We start from the raw sequence: 14,766 nt of genomic DNA on the forward strand, positions 1-14,766 counted from the left end.
CTCATGGCTTCAAAATTTCTGGAAATTGTACATCTCTAAGCTGGAGCAGGTGGACCTTTCGTCCTGCCCAGGAGGGCGCCATTCTTCCATGTTACTCACCAACTTCCTTCCCTTTCTAGGGCTGCATCATGTGTGACAACAGGAATGCCGGCTTGACTGTTGTTGCTGGGCTGGAAGACAGAGATCCTCAAGAAGAGGACAGCAAGGACCTCCTTGATGAGACACTGCTGCTTCCACTACAGGCACCGCCCTAGAGAAGCCCACCCTTCCTGTGCACGTGACCCGGCTCATCTTTCCCTCTGGCTCTCCAAGATGCTGGTTCCAAAGGCTCACCCCTCACACCACTCCAAAATTTCTGAAATTACGGCAACTAATACAGTGGTACCTTGGGTTACATACGCTTCAGGTTACATATGCTTCAGTTTACAGACTCCGCTAACCCAGAAATAGTACCTCGGATTAAGAACTTTGCTTCAGGATGAGAACAGAAATCATGCTCCGGCAGCGCGGCAGCAGTGGGAGGCCCCATTAGCTAAAGTGGTGCTTCAGGTTAAGAACAGTTTCAGGTTAAGAACGGACCTCCAGAACGAATTAAGTACGTAAGCAGAGGTACCACTGTAGTTGGTTCTTGTTTGAGACGAAGCGGCAAGGGCCCCTCTATAAATGACCAGTTGGTTCCCAGAATCCATGAGTAGTCAGGTGCACCTGTGCTCATCACACACACACACACACACACACACACACACACACACACATATATATATATATATATATATATACACACTTCACCAATGGGGCTTCCCCATTGGAGCTGGATTAATGCCTGGAGATCACCAGGCCGGATCTCATCCAGTCCTTCCTTTTCATGGCAGAGAGCCAGATTTTCCTCTCTCCCACCCCTGGAGGGCCACCCACCTGTCAATCACCTTAGGTCATAGCGGTGTCAGGTGATGCTTTTCTGTTTGACGCCAACTGCGGGGTTTTCAGGCAGTTCTGTGTAGACAGTGCTCCTCTCCTGCCACTACTTTTGTTGAATCAATTTTGGCTCACCAAGGAATATATTAGGGTTATCGTTGTTGACGGCTGTCAGTTTTTCAGAAGTATAGAAATAGCAGCATTTTAAACTGACAAAACTCTTTCTGGAGTTCCCTCATTTCTGCCTTTGAATTACACCCAGGATCTGCCTTCTCTTGGCTTGGTGTGATGCCAGGCAGTTAGCCGGGAAAGGAAGGGAGAGTTATTTTTCCCCTCCTTGGGAACCACTTTCTTAAAGAAGAAGAAGAAAAAGTTGTCACCAACTAAGTTTTCTTCAGAGTAGTCCCATTAATGCACCTAACGTAGCCAGGACATTTTAACTTCTGTGGTCCTACTCTGAGTAGGACTCATGTGCTACAACCCAGTATATATAATGTTGATGCTGCTGATAGAGACCATGTCACCTGCAGCAGCTCAGGAGGATTTGCTCTAGGAATGGGACACACACACACCCCATTGCAAGCCACAGTGTAGAATGTATAGTTCCAATTAGTTATCAGTGGGATTTATAAACTGGTTTTGGGGCAATAAACTTGTTTGTATCATACTTTTCAATATGTGCGTTTTTAAAAGGTGACCTGTTTGTGCGTGAGATGGGGAGATTTTTTCTCTTTTTGAAACAAAATAAAATGTGAAAATCTTCTTCCTGAGTGTCATTTTGCAATTTAAAATGCAGCCCCAGCACCTTCTTCTTTCTTCACCACCACCACCACCAACAACCACAACATGGTGCCTTCCTGCTGTTAGAGCTTCCTATCATTGGGGAAGTGAAGGGGAGCCTTGTCAGAAAAAAAAAGTTTAATTAGTTTCAGTCTTTACACATTTTGAGTGAAAAACACAGGATGGGGGATTGCAGAACCTGCTTCAGAATAAGTAAAGACTGAAATTGGCAGCGGCAACAGGATAACTCATAATTTCATCCAAGGTGATGGCTACACTTAATTGTTTTGATTCTAAGAAGGACCTTGCATTTGCTCGCTGTTCCATCTGAGGCCAGCGCTTGTTTACTCTTTGAGAGACACTGCAAATCTTCCCAAAGTATGTCAAAGCCATAGAGAGGAAGTGCTCCCTTCAGCGGAGCTGGTTCTTCTTAAATCACATCAACTTTCTGTGCATTTTATCTGATTGCAGCATGATGCTCCCGCCAGAGAGGCAGAGATTTATGACTGGCATCTTTCAAAGAGCTGCCGCCCATTCATCATTGCCAGCTACACTCCTCATCTGAGGTCGAGGGACAGGCTGTCATGTCTGTGCCTAAAAATGAGAGCGGAGGTTGCAGGGGGTAGAGAGCCTTTTAAAAAAAAGTTAATTGGGTTTGATTGTCATAAAGAAGTGGTCAGACTAGGGACACCCAGTTCAATGCCAGCAGAGTCAATGACATAGCTGAAGTCTGCCATTTCCACTGCTCTCCTTAATTGGGACAGAAATGTCTGGCCTTCCTTTCCCAGTGCTCCCCCCCCCCCCCCGCGTAGAGAAACTACTAAGTGTTTTTCCTGCCTCCTTTCCGCTGGCCTCGCGGAGCATAACACACAAAGAAAGACTCAAAGCCTATCCACGCGGGGGCCTTGCTCCCTGCTGAAATGCAAACAGGAACCCCCGAAGGAAGAAAACAATTCGTTGCTTACAAGATCTTAGCAAACCAGATAGGATTTATTCCTCTCGCCAACAGCAAGGATCATAGAGGTTGTGGTCTGGAGTGATTTGTTTTTGCCAGCTTCACATTTCTTTATTTTAATGTTTTAAATATGCACAAATCTATATGCAGGGTTCTAGGATTCTTCTTGATGACATAAATAAAGGAGCCAGAATAGGGATTTGGAGGGGGTGTCCAGTTGGCCATCAGCTGTTCCCAGCCATCAGTTACACGCAGTATTTCCAGAAGCATTCAGAGATGTTTCCACGCTTTTTGTACTGCTTCCTGTCTGTGGCTAGCAAGCGGCTCAGCAGCGTGTTCTGGGGGAGGTTTCCGAAGAGTACCTGAGAAAAGCAGATGTTACATGTTGAGTCATGTAAGGAAGGTTGACTGGGAGTTCCTGGCCGCACACTGAGAACCCAGCAGAGCCACAGCACCCATAACAAGGAGAAAAGCTTTCAAATGGCCTTGGGGCTGGGGGCTTCTCACCTCTTTGACATTTTCCCTCAATGGCATAAAGCCTCTGGGCTGGGGACCTGGAACAAAAAGAAAAGAAGATACATTCAAGCATTGCTTTCTCCTCTGGAAAGGTCATGGTCTATTTTCCACCCTTGGTTTGGCCCCCTTCCCCAGCTGCCCTTGGTGGGAGCTTTTGGACATTGCTTCCCAGGACAGAAGTGGACAGAGAGAGTCAAAGGGGCTGAGGGGCTGCTGTGCCCATGCTCTCCTCTTTCAACTCATGTGGCGCTGGTCAAACCAGTTTGCCAGCTCTCTTAATCCTAGAGGGGAAGAAGAAGAGCCTCTGCTGTACGTTTCTTCTTTGGATGGGAGTTTTCCAAATTAAAAGTAACAAAATGCAGCCTTGCAGAGCACCAGGCATTTCCCTATTCTGCTCCTCCCCAGCATCTTGCTTATCAGGACTCTCTTATCTCACCTTTTCTGCCTCCCAAGGTGACTTACTTCCCACTTGATCCTAACAACAACCCTGTGAAGAGATAGGCAAGGACTGGCCCAAGTGAGAGTTTGTCGCCAAGCGGAGATTCGAAGACTGGTCTTCCGATTCCTGGTTTAGCCCCCTAACCACTACACCCTTTCAAATCCACCTGCTGCAGTTGCACCCAGCCTTGGATCAAACCCATCAGTCGGAAGACGCCTGGCTCTGTTTTGAATGCTCCCTGGTTGGCTAGGCTGCATGGAGTGCGAAAGCAGGTGAACAGGTAGTCCTAAGGGCAGGTATGGTGTGGGCAGCTTCAACCCTTGGAGCAGGACCCACTGGGAAGCAGGAACATCTCCAGAGAGCAGCAGCAGTTTGATTGTCTGCATTGCAAGTGCCGCGTTGCAAGAATGTCCTGCCTGGCTTGCTCCTCCAGAGGCAAAAGGGGGTGTCTCTGTCTTACCTGCTTTCCTCAGAGTGTCTTCCACCTGTGCTCCCACTAATCCCCGTGGGGTCTGCATGAGGGAGGACCCTCTGTTCCTGCTGCTCAGGGCCTCCAGAGTTATCCTGGCATCTTCATCAGTGGCTGCAAGGAGATAAGGACACAAGAGGGAGGCATCGCACAGCCTGAGGGAAAACCCTCTGCCTTATCATGGGCCAACTGAGGTGGGTGGGTGGGTGGGTTGGGGGGAGGCAATTGACACTCGTGTGGTAGTAGATTCCCCCCAAAGGGGCTCTGCACAATCCACCCACCTTCTTCTCTCTTTCCCTGCCAAAGAAAGTTTCCCCTGCCCGGTAGCTTTTCCCCTGCGTTATTCTGTCGCCTTTAAGAGTGTAAGATCAGACCAAAGTCCTCCAGTGTCTATTGGGCAGCTTGCCCCCTGGTACCCTATTGAGCTCACCCTCTGCTCTTCAGAGGGCCCCTGCATCTAGGGCCTACTATGGGGTGGGAGCCAGGAGGGCCCCTTGGCCCAGGGACTCAAGGGCCCCCTCAGATTTAGATGCCAATTTTTGGACATTGGATAAACTTGCTTTTATGCACATCTGACAAACCTCCCCGCCCTCTCACCCCCCCCCTTATAACTGCAAATTTAAGCAAAGATAGGTGGTTTAGTAAAATGATATTTTTTGCTGTTAACTGATACCTATTAACATTTGGGGCAATTCCAGGTTCTGATGGGGTCTGCCTGCCTGTACTGAAAAGGGTGTGTGAACTGAGGCCCACAGGCTTGTGGCTCTGGGTTTGTTGGTCTCTGTAGCTTGTTGTTCCTGTTCTTTGTGTATGTGTGTTTTGAATATATTTCTCACTTTTTATAAACCTCTGTTGGCATCTTTCAAGACGCCTCTTGTTTGAATCTTGACTTTAAAGCTCCTCTGCATTGGCGCTGAAAAAGTCTCTGTTCTTATTATTTTCTCCCACTCTGTCTGCTTCTGATATGAATTGTGACTTTTTGTAAGAAAGCACATTATGTGCACACAAGGAATATGCACAGACAGGTAATGGCGGTATGTGCTTTGCACACAAATTATAATCGCATTTCCCTGGGCAGTAGTATTCACAATATTTTTAAAATGCCATTTGCACAGCAATTTGCAGCACAATCCTAAACATATCTACTCAGAAGTAAGTTTTATTGAATTCAGCGGGGCTTACTCCCAGGTAAGTGGGCTTAGAACTGCTGCCAAAATATATGAGAATAGGGAGTTTCCAATGCCAATTTCTCCCATCCAGTCTGTGCATTTAGTACTCAGACTTGCTCTCGGGCAGATCATTTTTATTTACTGCTGTGAGTCTGAAGCAATAAAAGGAAGCAGCTTTTGGTTTTTGAATGCCTTATTTTGTTTTTCTGTGCTGGCTCTCCACTTTTAATTTTCATTATGGGTAGAGATGTCAAAAGCCGGGCCTCTGAGAGGCTCAGCCTGTCCCCGGACATGCCTTTTTAAAAAGGCCACCTAAGCTGCTTGTGGCAGGGAGTTCCGTAAGTGAATTAGGCTTCCTTGGGTCAGACCTGTTCTGCTGCAAGTGAAGAACTGTGGCTCAGAACCTTTGCCTCCCTCCGCACCCCAGCCAGAAAGGATCATGTCAGGGTCTGGCGTTCCTCTGCAGCCACAGTCCCCCCCCCCCCCCAGTTTCTTTCCGCAGGGCTCCAGCAGCGTCAACCACCCACCTCATCCTTTGGCAAGGAGCAGATCTCAGTAACCTACAAAGGCTGCTACAATGGCCATTCCCAGGGATGAGTGGCTTTCATGGGCATTCATTTTCTTCTGTCATTATTAAATGTCAGGAGGAAAAGCTTCTCAATGGATGGATTGATGCTCTTTCAAAGATCCTCATATTTGGCAGTGCCAAGTGCAGGAGCCATTCCCAGTGGTTGGGGGGGGGTGTTTAGAATAGATGACCTGCAAGGTCCCTTCCAACTCTGCAATTTTACAATTCTATGATTCTGTATCCTGACAGGTTCCCGGCAAAGGGCTTGCCGGTTTCCCGATGTGCCTGTTGATCATCCCTTGAGGGTCCATTTAGGGCACCAGGGGCTCCCTTAAGCTGACTCCCAGCTTCTATTCCTCAAGCAATCGGCACACCTGTGTGAACTGGGATATTTATACATTTATTTATATTAGGAAATTGATATGCTTTGCCCAAAGGCCCCCAGGGCGGTTCCTGTCATAATAATAAATGATGCAATAACCACCCAACACAAGAACTTAAAACAATTGTATCAACCCAAATCCTATTTAAAGCAGCAATGTCGACCCATTCATAAATTTCTTGGCCGTTCCTCTCATTGGGAACATGAGAAGCTGCCTTATGCTGTATCAGCCTGTTGGACCATCTAACTTAGTGTTGTCCACACTAGCTGGCAGCAGCTCTCCAAGGTCTCAGGCCAGCGGGGATTGAACCAGGGACCTTCTGCATGCAAGGCAGATGTTTTGCCACTGAGCTATGAGGGCAAACTCCTGCTGGAAGAGCCTGTTCCCTAAAAGAAGCGGTGTGACTGGATGCCCCGCATTGGGGGAGATAGTTCCCCAAATCTCTCTCCCTTGGCTTTTCTGGTTCTCCTGAACCTATTCTTCCACAACAAAGCAATGTCTTACTGAGCGAATGGAAAGGGAGAGGACTTACCTGGGAGCCAGTAGGACCCTTCGCTGGCCACAGGGATGGCCCACAGTGGGCCAGAGAGACTGGCAAGGGAGAGGCAGATCCAGCCCAGCTTGTCCATCATGCCTTCCCAAAACGTCAGCGCTGAGACTCCCACCTGGCCGATGCGTCTTCTCCTGCTGTTGCCCCCATCATGTGCTTTTATGCCACAGGTCCACCCGTGATGGCGAGTGACCTCATGACTCCACCCAGCGTGGATTCTCCAATGGCTGTCTCGTCTGTGGATGTGGAAACGCAAGCACGCTTTTCGCATTGATGTCATCTTTCAGAGTAGCGGTTCTCAGACAATAAATTTACTGTCTTGTTGGCCCAGTGGACAAAGCGAACATGATCTCCGACGAGGGGTGGGGTGGGGAAACAGCAGGGGAAAAAGTTTATAAATCGGGCATAAAATAAAAGAGAGCACCTTCCAGCGATAAATCATGAGCTTAATGAAAGAGCTGGACGTCATTTGAAATGGGCAGAGTATTGAAATGGCTGATTTATGAACCTGGGCAGGCCTGACGCAAAGGATCTGGGACTGAACGGATTGCGCTTTTTCTCGCCTCCCCCCCCCTCCATCTTTTGGGAAGATGGATGAATGAGAATGAGAATGTTTGAAGCTGCCACACCAAAGAGGGTGAAGCACACGAGGAGGGAATGACAGATCCTATTTCAACTTCTTCGCATCAAGGAAAGTTGAGATGAAGTTCTCGGTGGACTTTTCCCCATTTTGTTTTTTTCTTCTTCCCTTTCCCCGCTTGCTGATGCCACATGCAAGAGGGATATAGGTGATCTGCCACGGCATTATAAAATATCAACATGTACACAACCATGTCCAAAGAGCACAAGGGTGGTGTATTCATCTCGGGCTGCTGCAGTGCACCATGCCAGCAACGCTGGTCTTGTGTGGGAATGTCGGCAACGACACTGAGCCGGTCGGTTTTCCGTGCTTGCCCCACTCTTGAGAGCCGGTGAGAGTATGACCAGAAAACGGCAGAGGCAAAAAAAAAGGGGAGTCCCTCTAGGCAGGGACTGTGGGGTTGCCACAGATAGCCGAGTGCCTGTTATGTGAAAAGACGTACGCTCTCTCAATGGTCACCTGGTGATGGACTCCTCTGGTCCAGTTTCCCAGTATCCTCCAACTAAAGATACCCACTTTTAGTCCCTGATTGGCATGGCTGGCCCAAGATATTTGGGCACCTGAGGCAGGCCCCAAAATGGCACCTCCCTCTCTGCCAGGGAAGAAGGGGTGGGGAAAAAGATTGATATTGGGATCTGCTGCCCCAGTGGATTCTGTTGCCTGAGGTGAGTGCTTCATCTTGCCTCATGGGAGAGCCAGTCTGGCTAATTGGGCCTCTTCTATGTCCAAAGATTGAGGCAAAGGGAGGGAAGGCCCAGAGAAGGTGCTGTGAGTGTCATGAATTGTGTGGAGTACATTGCCCCCTTGCACCAACCTCCTGGGGATTGGGCTCCTAAGGATGAAACGTGGACCTTTTGTTTTCAAAGCAGGTGCTTCTAATTATTCAGGTCATTTATTCTCCCCACAAAAACAGTCCCACTGAAATATTCAGAAAGCACAAAAGTTAAAGCTGGGGTCAGGGAGTGTCTGCAGGAGGCTTCCCCGGCCTGCTGCCCTTCAGATGTTTTGGATCACAGCTCCCATCAACCTCAGCCGGCACAGCTGTTTGATGCTGCTGCTGCTGGGGCTGCTGGGAATTGTAGTCCAAAACATCTGGAGGACGTCAGGTTGGGGGAAGCTGTTCTAAGGAGAGGAAAGGGCCGTGGCAGAACGGTCAGTGTGTGTGTTCGGGTGCAATACGTTTATTCCTTCAGCCTGCCGTCATCTCGGGTCAAACAGGTTTATAGGTTTTGTAGCATTTCAAAAATCCAAAAAGCCTAATTGACCAGAGACCAGATAAGTCACCAGCCAAATCTGCGCATAAATTTGATTCAAGCTTTAGTGTAACTCATTGACGAGGCTGCAAGTCAAGGGCATGGGCTTTTATTTTGAGGGGATATTATTTCTTTCGGAAAAAATATCAACGTTGGGAAGGGGGAAAATATGGCCACGAACAACACAAGATCAACAATACCTTGCTTACCATTGTGCTAGAGGGACATGGAATGAAAGCAAAAGTATTGGCAATGGCCTTTCTTTTAAACAATGAGGTTTAGTTCATTTCTAAGCCACTTGAGACTTCAGAAGGTGAAAGAGGCACTAGCATTGAGGGTTTTTGTTTGTTTTTATTTTATTTTTGTGTGTGTGTGTTTTGTGGGCCAATGTGGCTCCTGGCTTTCTCTAAAGTCAGTTTCTGAGAGTCACAAGTGAGGCAAACTATAGTAAGAGCTGTTTGACAGGGCTCCCTTGAGAAGCTGTGGGCTCTCCTTCCTTGGAGGTTTTCAAATGGTAGTTGGATGGCCATCTGTCACGGATGCTTTAGCTGAGATTCCGGCATTGCAGGGGGTTGGACTAGATGACCCCTGGGGTCCCAACTCTACGATTCCATGATTCCCATGTTGCCCACTGTAAGAACAAGAGGCTAGGTGGGCCGCATTTGCTCTGACCCAACAGGCCTCTTCTAATTGCCGCGGGAGTCGGAAAGTTGGATGATTAATCGGCATGCCGGGCTCAAATGGATTGACAGCTCTCTCTTGATGGGAGAGGAGCCGGCTGCCTCCTCCGGCCCGCTCCTTCCATCTCCTCCTCGGTGACTCATGAGCCTCATTTCATTTTGCTGTAGCACAAAGTAATTAGGTCTGTGTGGAGACGGCGCGACCTCATGGCTCACAACAAACCCTTCTTCTCCTTCTCCTTCAACAAATTGCCAGTGACAAAAGCGTCAACCTCCACTCGGAGGAGCCGCAACGGAAAGCTAATGAAGGGAGACCTTCTTGAGAAGGTGTGGCCCGGATAGGTGCGTCATGAAGAGGCTGGCAGTGGTGGGTGGGGGTTGCCTGTGCCTTCCTGCCTTCACCTTGGCTGCTCATCGCCTCTGGCCCATGACGGTGGCATCTTCCGACACAAACGGACGTCAGTCGGCACTGCAGTGGCACGGAGATGAATCAAGAAGTTTCTCCAAGTGTTGAGGTGGAGGACATGGAGGGAAGATCTCCGACAATGGCAGTGTTATAAGAAAAAAACCCTGCTCCTTTTCTCTTATGGGGTATCCAAGAGCCAGTATAGAGTTTTTAAGTGGTTCCCCTATTGGTAGGAGAAAATAACAGAGGCCATCCAGAGTACAGTGGCACCTCGGGTTACAGACGCTTCAGGTTACAGACTCCGCTAACCCAGAAATAGTACCTTGGGTTAAGAACTTTGCTTCAGGATGAGAACAGAAATCGCGTGGCGGCGGCACAGCAGCAGCGGGAGGCCCCATTAGCTAAAGTGTTTCCTCAGGTTAAGAACAGTTTCAGGTTTAGAACAGACCTCCAGAATGAATTAAGTCCTTAACCCGAGGTACCACTGTATATTGAGAAGCAAAGCAGCTAGTAAGCCTGATCTTTCTTAAACTGTTGCAACGGGGTCCCCACTCACCACACGCAGGAGGGAGGAGCACCCCGAACAATGGTGCAGAAGCCCTTATATAGACATTTGAAATTGCCCACCCTGTAGCCCAAGACCACCCTCCTAAAACATCATACATACGGTACATCACAGAAGGAGGGGTCTACAGCAGGGGAGGCTGTCTACAGCATAAATCCTGCCTGCCAGGATACCTAATAATGGTCACTGATTGCTTTACCTGGGCAGCCTGGCCGTTCTTTTGTGATGGTTAATACTTTAGTTACTGAATCCAGGTCTCAGGCTCACCCTATTCATAAACAAATATGCCCTGAAACAGGATTTGTAAGCAAAAGACAATGGGGAGGCTTTCCCATTTCCTTCCTCCTTGCAGAGAAATATTTGAGGTCAATTTGGGAGAGTCAAAATGGCTTCAGGATTGCTCTCCTGTACTATTTCAGACATGGGGTTTATATACTTATGTATGTGTTTGCCTTGCACATTTATGAACATTTAATTTATATTTGAGACCTTAGAATTCTTATAACAACAGGATAAGGCCCAGAACAGTTTTTTGAGCTCATAGGTGGCAGGTGCCTACTTTGGGGCAACACCAGTGCCACGCTAGGCAGCAACCATCCACTTTCGTCCATTTGATGCCATCTCTGCCAAGAAGCCATGAGCGGGGTTGCACTCTGGGCCTCCATGAAGACTTACTGGTTCTTCCCTAAACAATCCCTCAAGCATCACATAAGGACCACATAGTATAGCGAGGGGAGGGGAGACACAACTGCTCTGCCTTGGCAATACAAGCATCTCCTAAGAGAGGCCTCCAAACTCCTTCCCAGGTGCCAAAACATTGCTTTTTGTAGTGCCTTCTCTAGCACGGAGCCCTGCTGGGCTGGCATGTGACCCGTACAGCCCCTTTTGCCCAAGCGGAGCCTTTTCGAGCCGCACGCTGGCATTTCACAACCAAAACCCTCCCCGCCCCGTTCACCATGAGGGAAAACAAGTCTGGCATGAGGCCGGAGGTGCCTCCTCACAGCCATCCCTCTCAACCCCCGGCAAGGGCAGGCCTCCTGGGACAGATTGAAGAGGCTGCTCCAAAAGGAGGCCCCAGTCCTCGCCGCCTCCCAAGACGAGCAGCGACTCTTGGGGAGACGGGGAGAAGTTGTGGCCTAGATGTTTAGGTTCCACTTGCTGCTCTAAAGGCAAGCCCAGGGGAGCCGCAGGGTATCGCAACTATGACGCAGTGCTTGTTGTTGTTTAGTTTTTCAGTCGTGTCCGACTCTTCGTGACCCCATGGACCAGAGCACGCCAGGCACTCCTGTCTTCCACTGCCTCCCGCAGTTTGGTCAGACTCATGTTTGTAGCTTCGAGAACACTGTCCAACCATCTCGTCCTCTGTCGTCCCCTTCTCCTTGTGCCCTCCATCTTTCCCAACATCAGGGTCTTTTCCAGGGAGTCTTCTCTTCTCATGAGGTGGCCAAAGTACTGGAGCCTCAGCTTCACGATCTGTCCTTCCAGTGAGCACTCAGGGCTGATTTCCTTAAGAACGGATGGGTTTGATCTTCTTGCAGTCCATGGTACTCTCAAGAGTCTCCTCCAGCACCATAATTCAAAAGCATCAATTCTTCGGCGATCAGCCTTCTTTATGGTCCAGCTCTCACTTCCGTACATCACTACTGGGAAAACCATAGCTTTAACTATACGGACCTTTGTTGGCAAGGTGATGTTTCTGCTTTTTAAGATGCTGTCTAGGTTTGTCATTGCTTTCCTCCCAAGAAGCAGGCGTCTTTTAATTGCGTGACTGCTGTCACCATCTGCAGTGATCATGAAGCCTACCTGGAGTAGGAACCGGCAAGCCACTCCAGTATCCCTGCCAAGAAAACTCCAATGACGTAATGCAGTGGTTCCCAATTGTTAGTCCCCAGTCCTCAGGGGGTCTGCATAACCCAACCAAGGGTCCTTGGCACCCATTCACATAACAAAAGTGACCACCAAGATATAAAGGTTTCTAGAGTAAAGGGTCAGTGGCTTTGCTTTTGAAAAGGGGGACGGGCCCGCAGTACTTGGCCAATTGGGAGCCACTGATGGGGTGAATAGAATAGAATGGAAGGCAAGAGGCAGGAGAGGTGTCAAATTTTGGCCTTGCAGAGGGTGCCGCTGAAATTTGAAAGGTCAAAGTCTGCCCCAGATTCCCCTCTCCACTTGGGTACTCTGGACTTTAAAATTTGTTTCAGAAATCTATTGCTCGGCTTGAAATTGCTTACACTACAAGTGAGGAGGCTTATAATTGCACTCTGCCAGCAGATGGCGCCGGTAACCTTGCTTGTCACTTATTTTTCCGCCCCAGATGGCAGAACCCAAAAAAACGGGTTTCCCTATGCCCCGTACTTTTTATAAGAGGCCATACATATATACAAACCTGTGGTTCTTAAAGGATCAAACACCGCTTGCTTATTTGCTTAATTTATGCATTGCTTCCCAAGAAACACCTCATAGCAATTAACAATAATAAAAGATCAACAGTAAAAGCAATTTCATACACAGACTTGGGAGGGAGCTCCGAAGGGTTGTGGTGCCGCCACACTAAAGGCCTGATTCCTGCATCATGTGGGGGTGGGACAGATCTCTTCTATCTGCAGCACAAAGTCTAGTCTGCAAAGCATGCTATAGAATCATAGAATTGTAGAGTTGGAAGGGGACAGTGTGGGCCTTGAACCCACAACCTTGAGATTGCCTCAAGCTCTACCGACTGAGCTACCAGCTGAGTATATAAGGGGCAAGACGCTCTCTTAGATTATCCTGGTATCTAGCCGCATAGGGCTTTGTATACCAGGACCAGCATATTAAACTTAGTCCTGCAGCTAATTGGCAGCAGGTTCAAGGCCTTCAACACTGGCGTAACAAGAAGCCGATACAATGGTACCTCGGGTTACATACGCCTCAGGCCCCGCTAACCCAGAAATAGTACCTCGGGTTAAGAACTTTGCTTCAGGATGAGAACAGAAATTGTGCTCTGGCAGTGTGGCAGCAGTGGGAGGCCCCATTAGCTAAACTGGTGCTTCAGGTTAAGAACAGTTTCAGGTTAAGTACGGACCTCCGGAACGAATTAAGTTCTTAACCCGAGGTATCACTGTATTCTGCCCCCAGGGAGCAGTCCAGCTGCTCCTTTTGCACTCGCTGCAGGTTCCAGGCCAACCACACAGAGGGCATTGCAGTAATCCAGCCTGGCAGTTTACCAGCACGTGGCTGCAGCTGGTGAAAGGAACTTCTGGCCACTGAGAACAGCTGGACTTCTATTTATTTATTTTTCCAATTTTTTAAATTCATTTTATAACACAAATAAACAATACAAACAGAAATACAAACAATACAAACAAATACTTGTCTTACCCTTATTTTTTCTAAACATTGTTAGGTGAGCTTCCCCCAAGTCCCCCCTATCTGATTTTCATTTTACCTCACCTTTAGCAGTTTCATACATCATAATTTTTAACCAATTTTTTTATCACACTTACTTTTACCTTAAAAACCTTCACATTTTTTCACTTACAAATAATACTATTTTAAAATACACTATCTTCTACTTCTAACCCTACAGCCTATATCCACTTCCACAGCTATTCTAAGATTTAAATATTAACATATTTTTCCAAATATTCTTTAAGCTTCTTCCAGTCTTCTTCCACCATCTCTTCTCTCTGGTCTCGGACTCTCCCAGTCAGTTCAGCAAGTTCCATATAGGAGGACGGCTGGGCTTCTAGCGACACAGATGATGCAGGCGAATCCCTGGATTTACAAACTTACTCCTTCAGAGGAGAGTATGCAGGCAATTGTCCCAGCTGGAGAACTGGACACTCTCAGCACCTCTGCCTTGCCAGGATTCAGAATCAGTTTGTTGGCCCTCGTCCAACCCACCGCTGAGTCCAGCCACTGGTCCAAGGTTTGCACAGCTTCTTCTGATTCAGATGTTACGGAGAAATTGTTCCACCAGCACACAGAGGACACTGTGCCCCGGATCGCCAAATGATTGTTCCCAATGGTTAGTGTGGGAGGTTAAATAGCTCTGGGAACAAGCTGGTACCCTGCAGCACCCCACGGTACAACTGCTGCTCCCCCCCCAAAAAAAATAATAATCACCCAGTGTCAGTGCTATTTGTCTAGGAAAAAGAAGAGGTGCTGGAACTCACTTGGAAATGCCCCATTGGGTAAAACAAGGACCCTCCTCAATACCCATCTAACAGAGTCAGTTCAAGAAGATTCCACCATCAGTGGAATATTTGCTGTGAGATCAAGCAAGAATAATAGGGTGACCAGGGCTTTTATTCAGCCAGAACTCAGTTCCGGCACCTCTCAGGTGGGCACCATTGCCATTATAAGAGAACAAGGGAGGTGTTTCAAGGTGAGTTCTGGCACCTCTTTTTCTTGAAAAATAGCACTCCCCTTGTCCTTCTCCCCATGAAGTTCATCCATCAGAACATTTCAGGCCTTTAAAGAGCCAGGCCTGGACCCAG

The 14,766-nt window shown here is 48.2% G+C and overlaps 2 protein-coding genes across 5 annotated transcripts in view; one reads left to right on the top strand and one right to left on the bottom strand.

The window, feature by feature from the left end:
• The window catches only part of PER3 (period circadian regulator 3), a 28,442-nt gene extending 26,765 nt beyond the window's left edge, over positions 1–1,677 (top strand). For all 4 annotated transcript variants that reach the window (XM_081016687.1, XM_081016690.1, XM_081016688.1 and 1 more), the window contains exon 22: positions 120–1,677. In XM_081016687.1, the coding sequence (XP_080872813.1) occupies positions 120–254 (135 nt within the window). In that variant the 3' untranslated portion in view covers positions 255–1,677. The remainder of the gene's footprint in view (positions 1–119) is intronic.
• UTS2 (urotensin 2) lies at positions 1,032–6,853 on the bottom strand. The gene is made up of 4 exons (XM_081016692.1): positions 6,727–6,853; positions 4,066–4,188; positions 3,158–3,204; positions 1,032–3,012 (listed from the first exon to the last, which is right to left on the bottom strand). The coding sequence occupies exons 1-4, from the start codon at positions 6,824–6,826 to the stop codon at positions 2,896–2,898; spliced, it is 387 nt and encodes a 128-aa protein (XP_080872818.1). The 5' UTR covers positions 6,827–6,853; the 3' UTR covers positions 1,032–2,895.
• Positions 6,854–14,766: the final 7,913 nt, after the last annotated feature.

This window comes from Podarcis pityusensis, assembly GCF_964106645.2.
Source record: "Podarcis pityusensis genome assembly, chromosome: 8".
NCBI lineage: Eukaryota > Metazoa > Chordata > Lepidosauria > Squamata > Lacertidae > Podarcis > Podarcis pityusensis.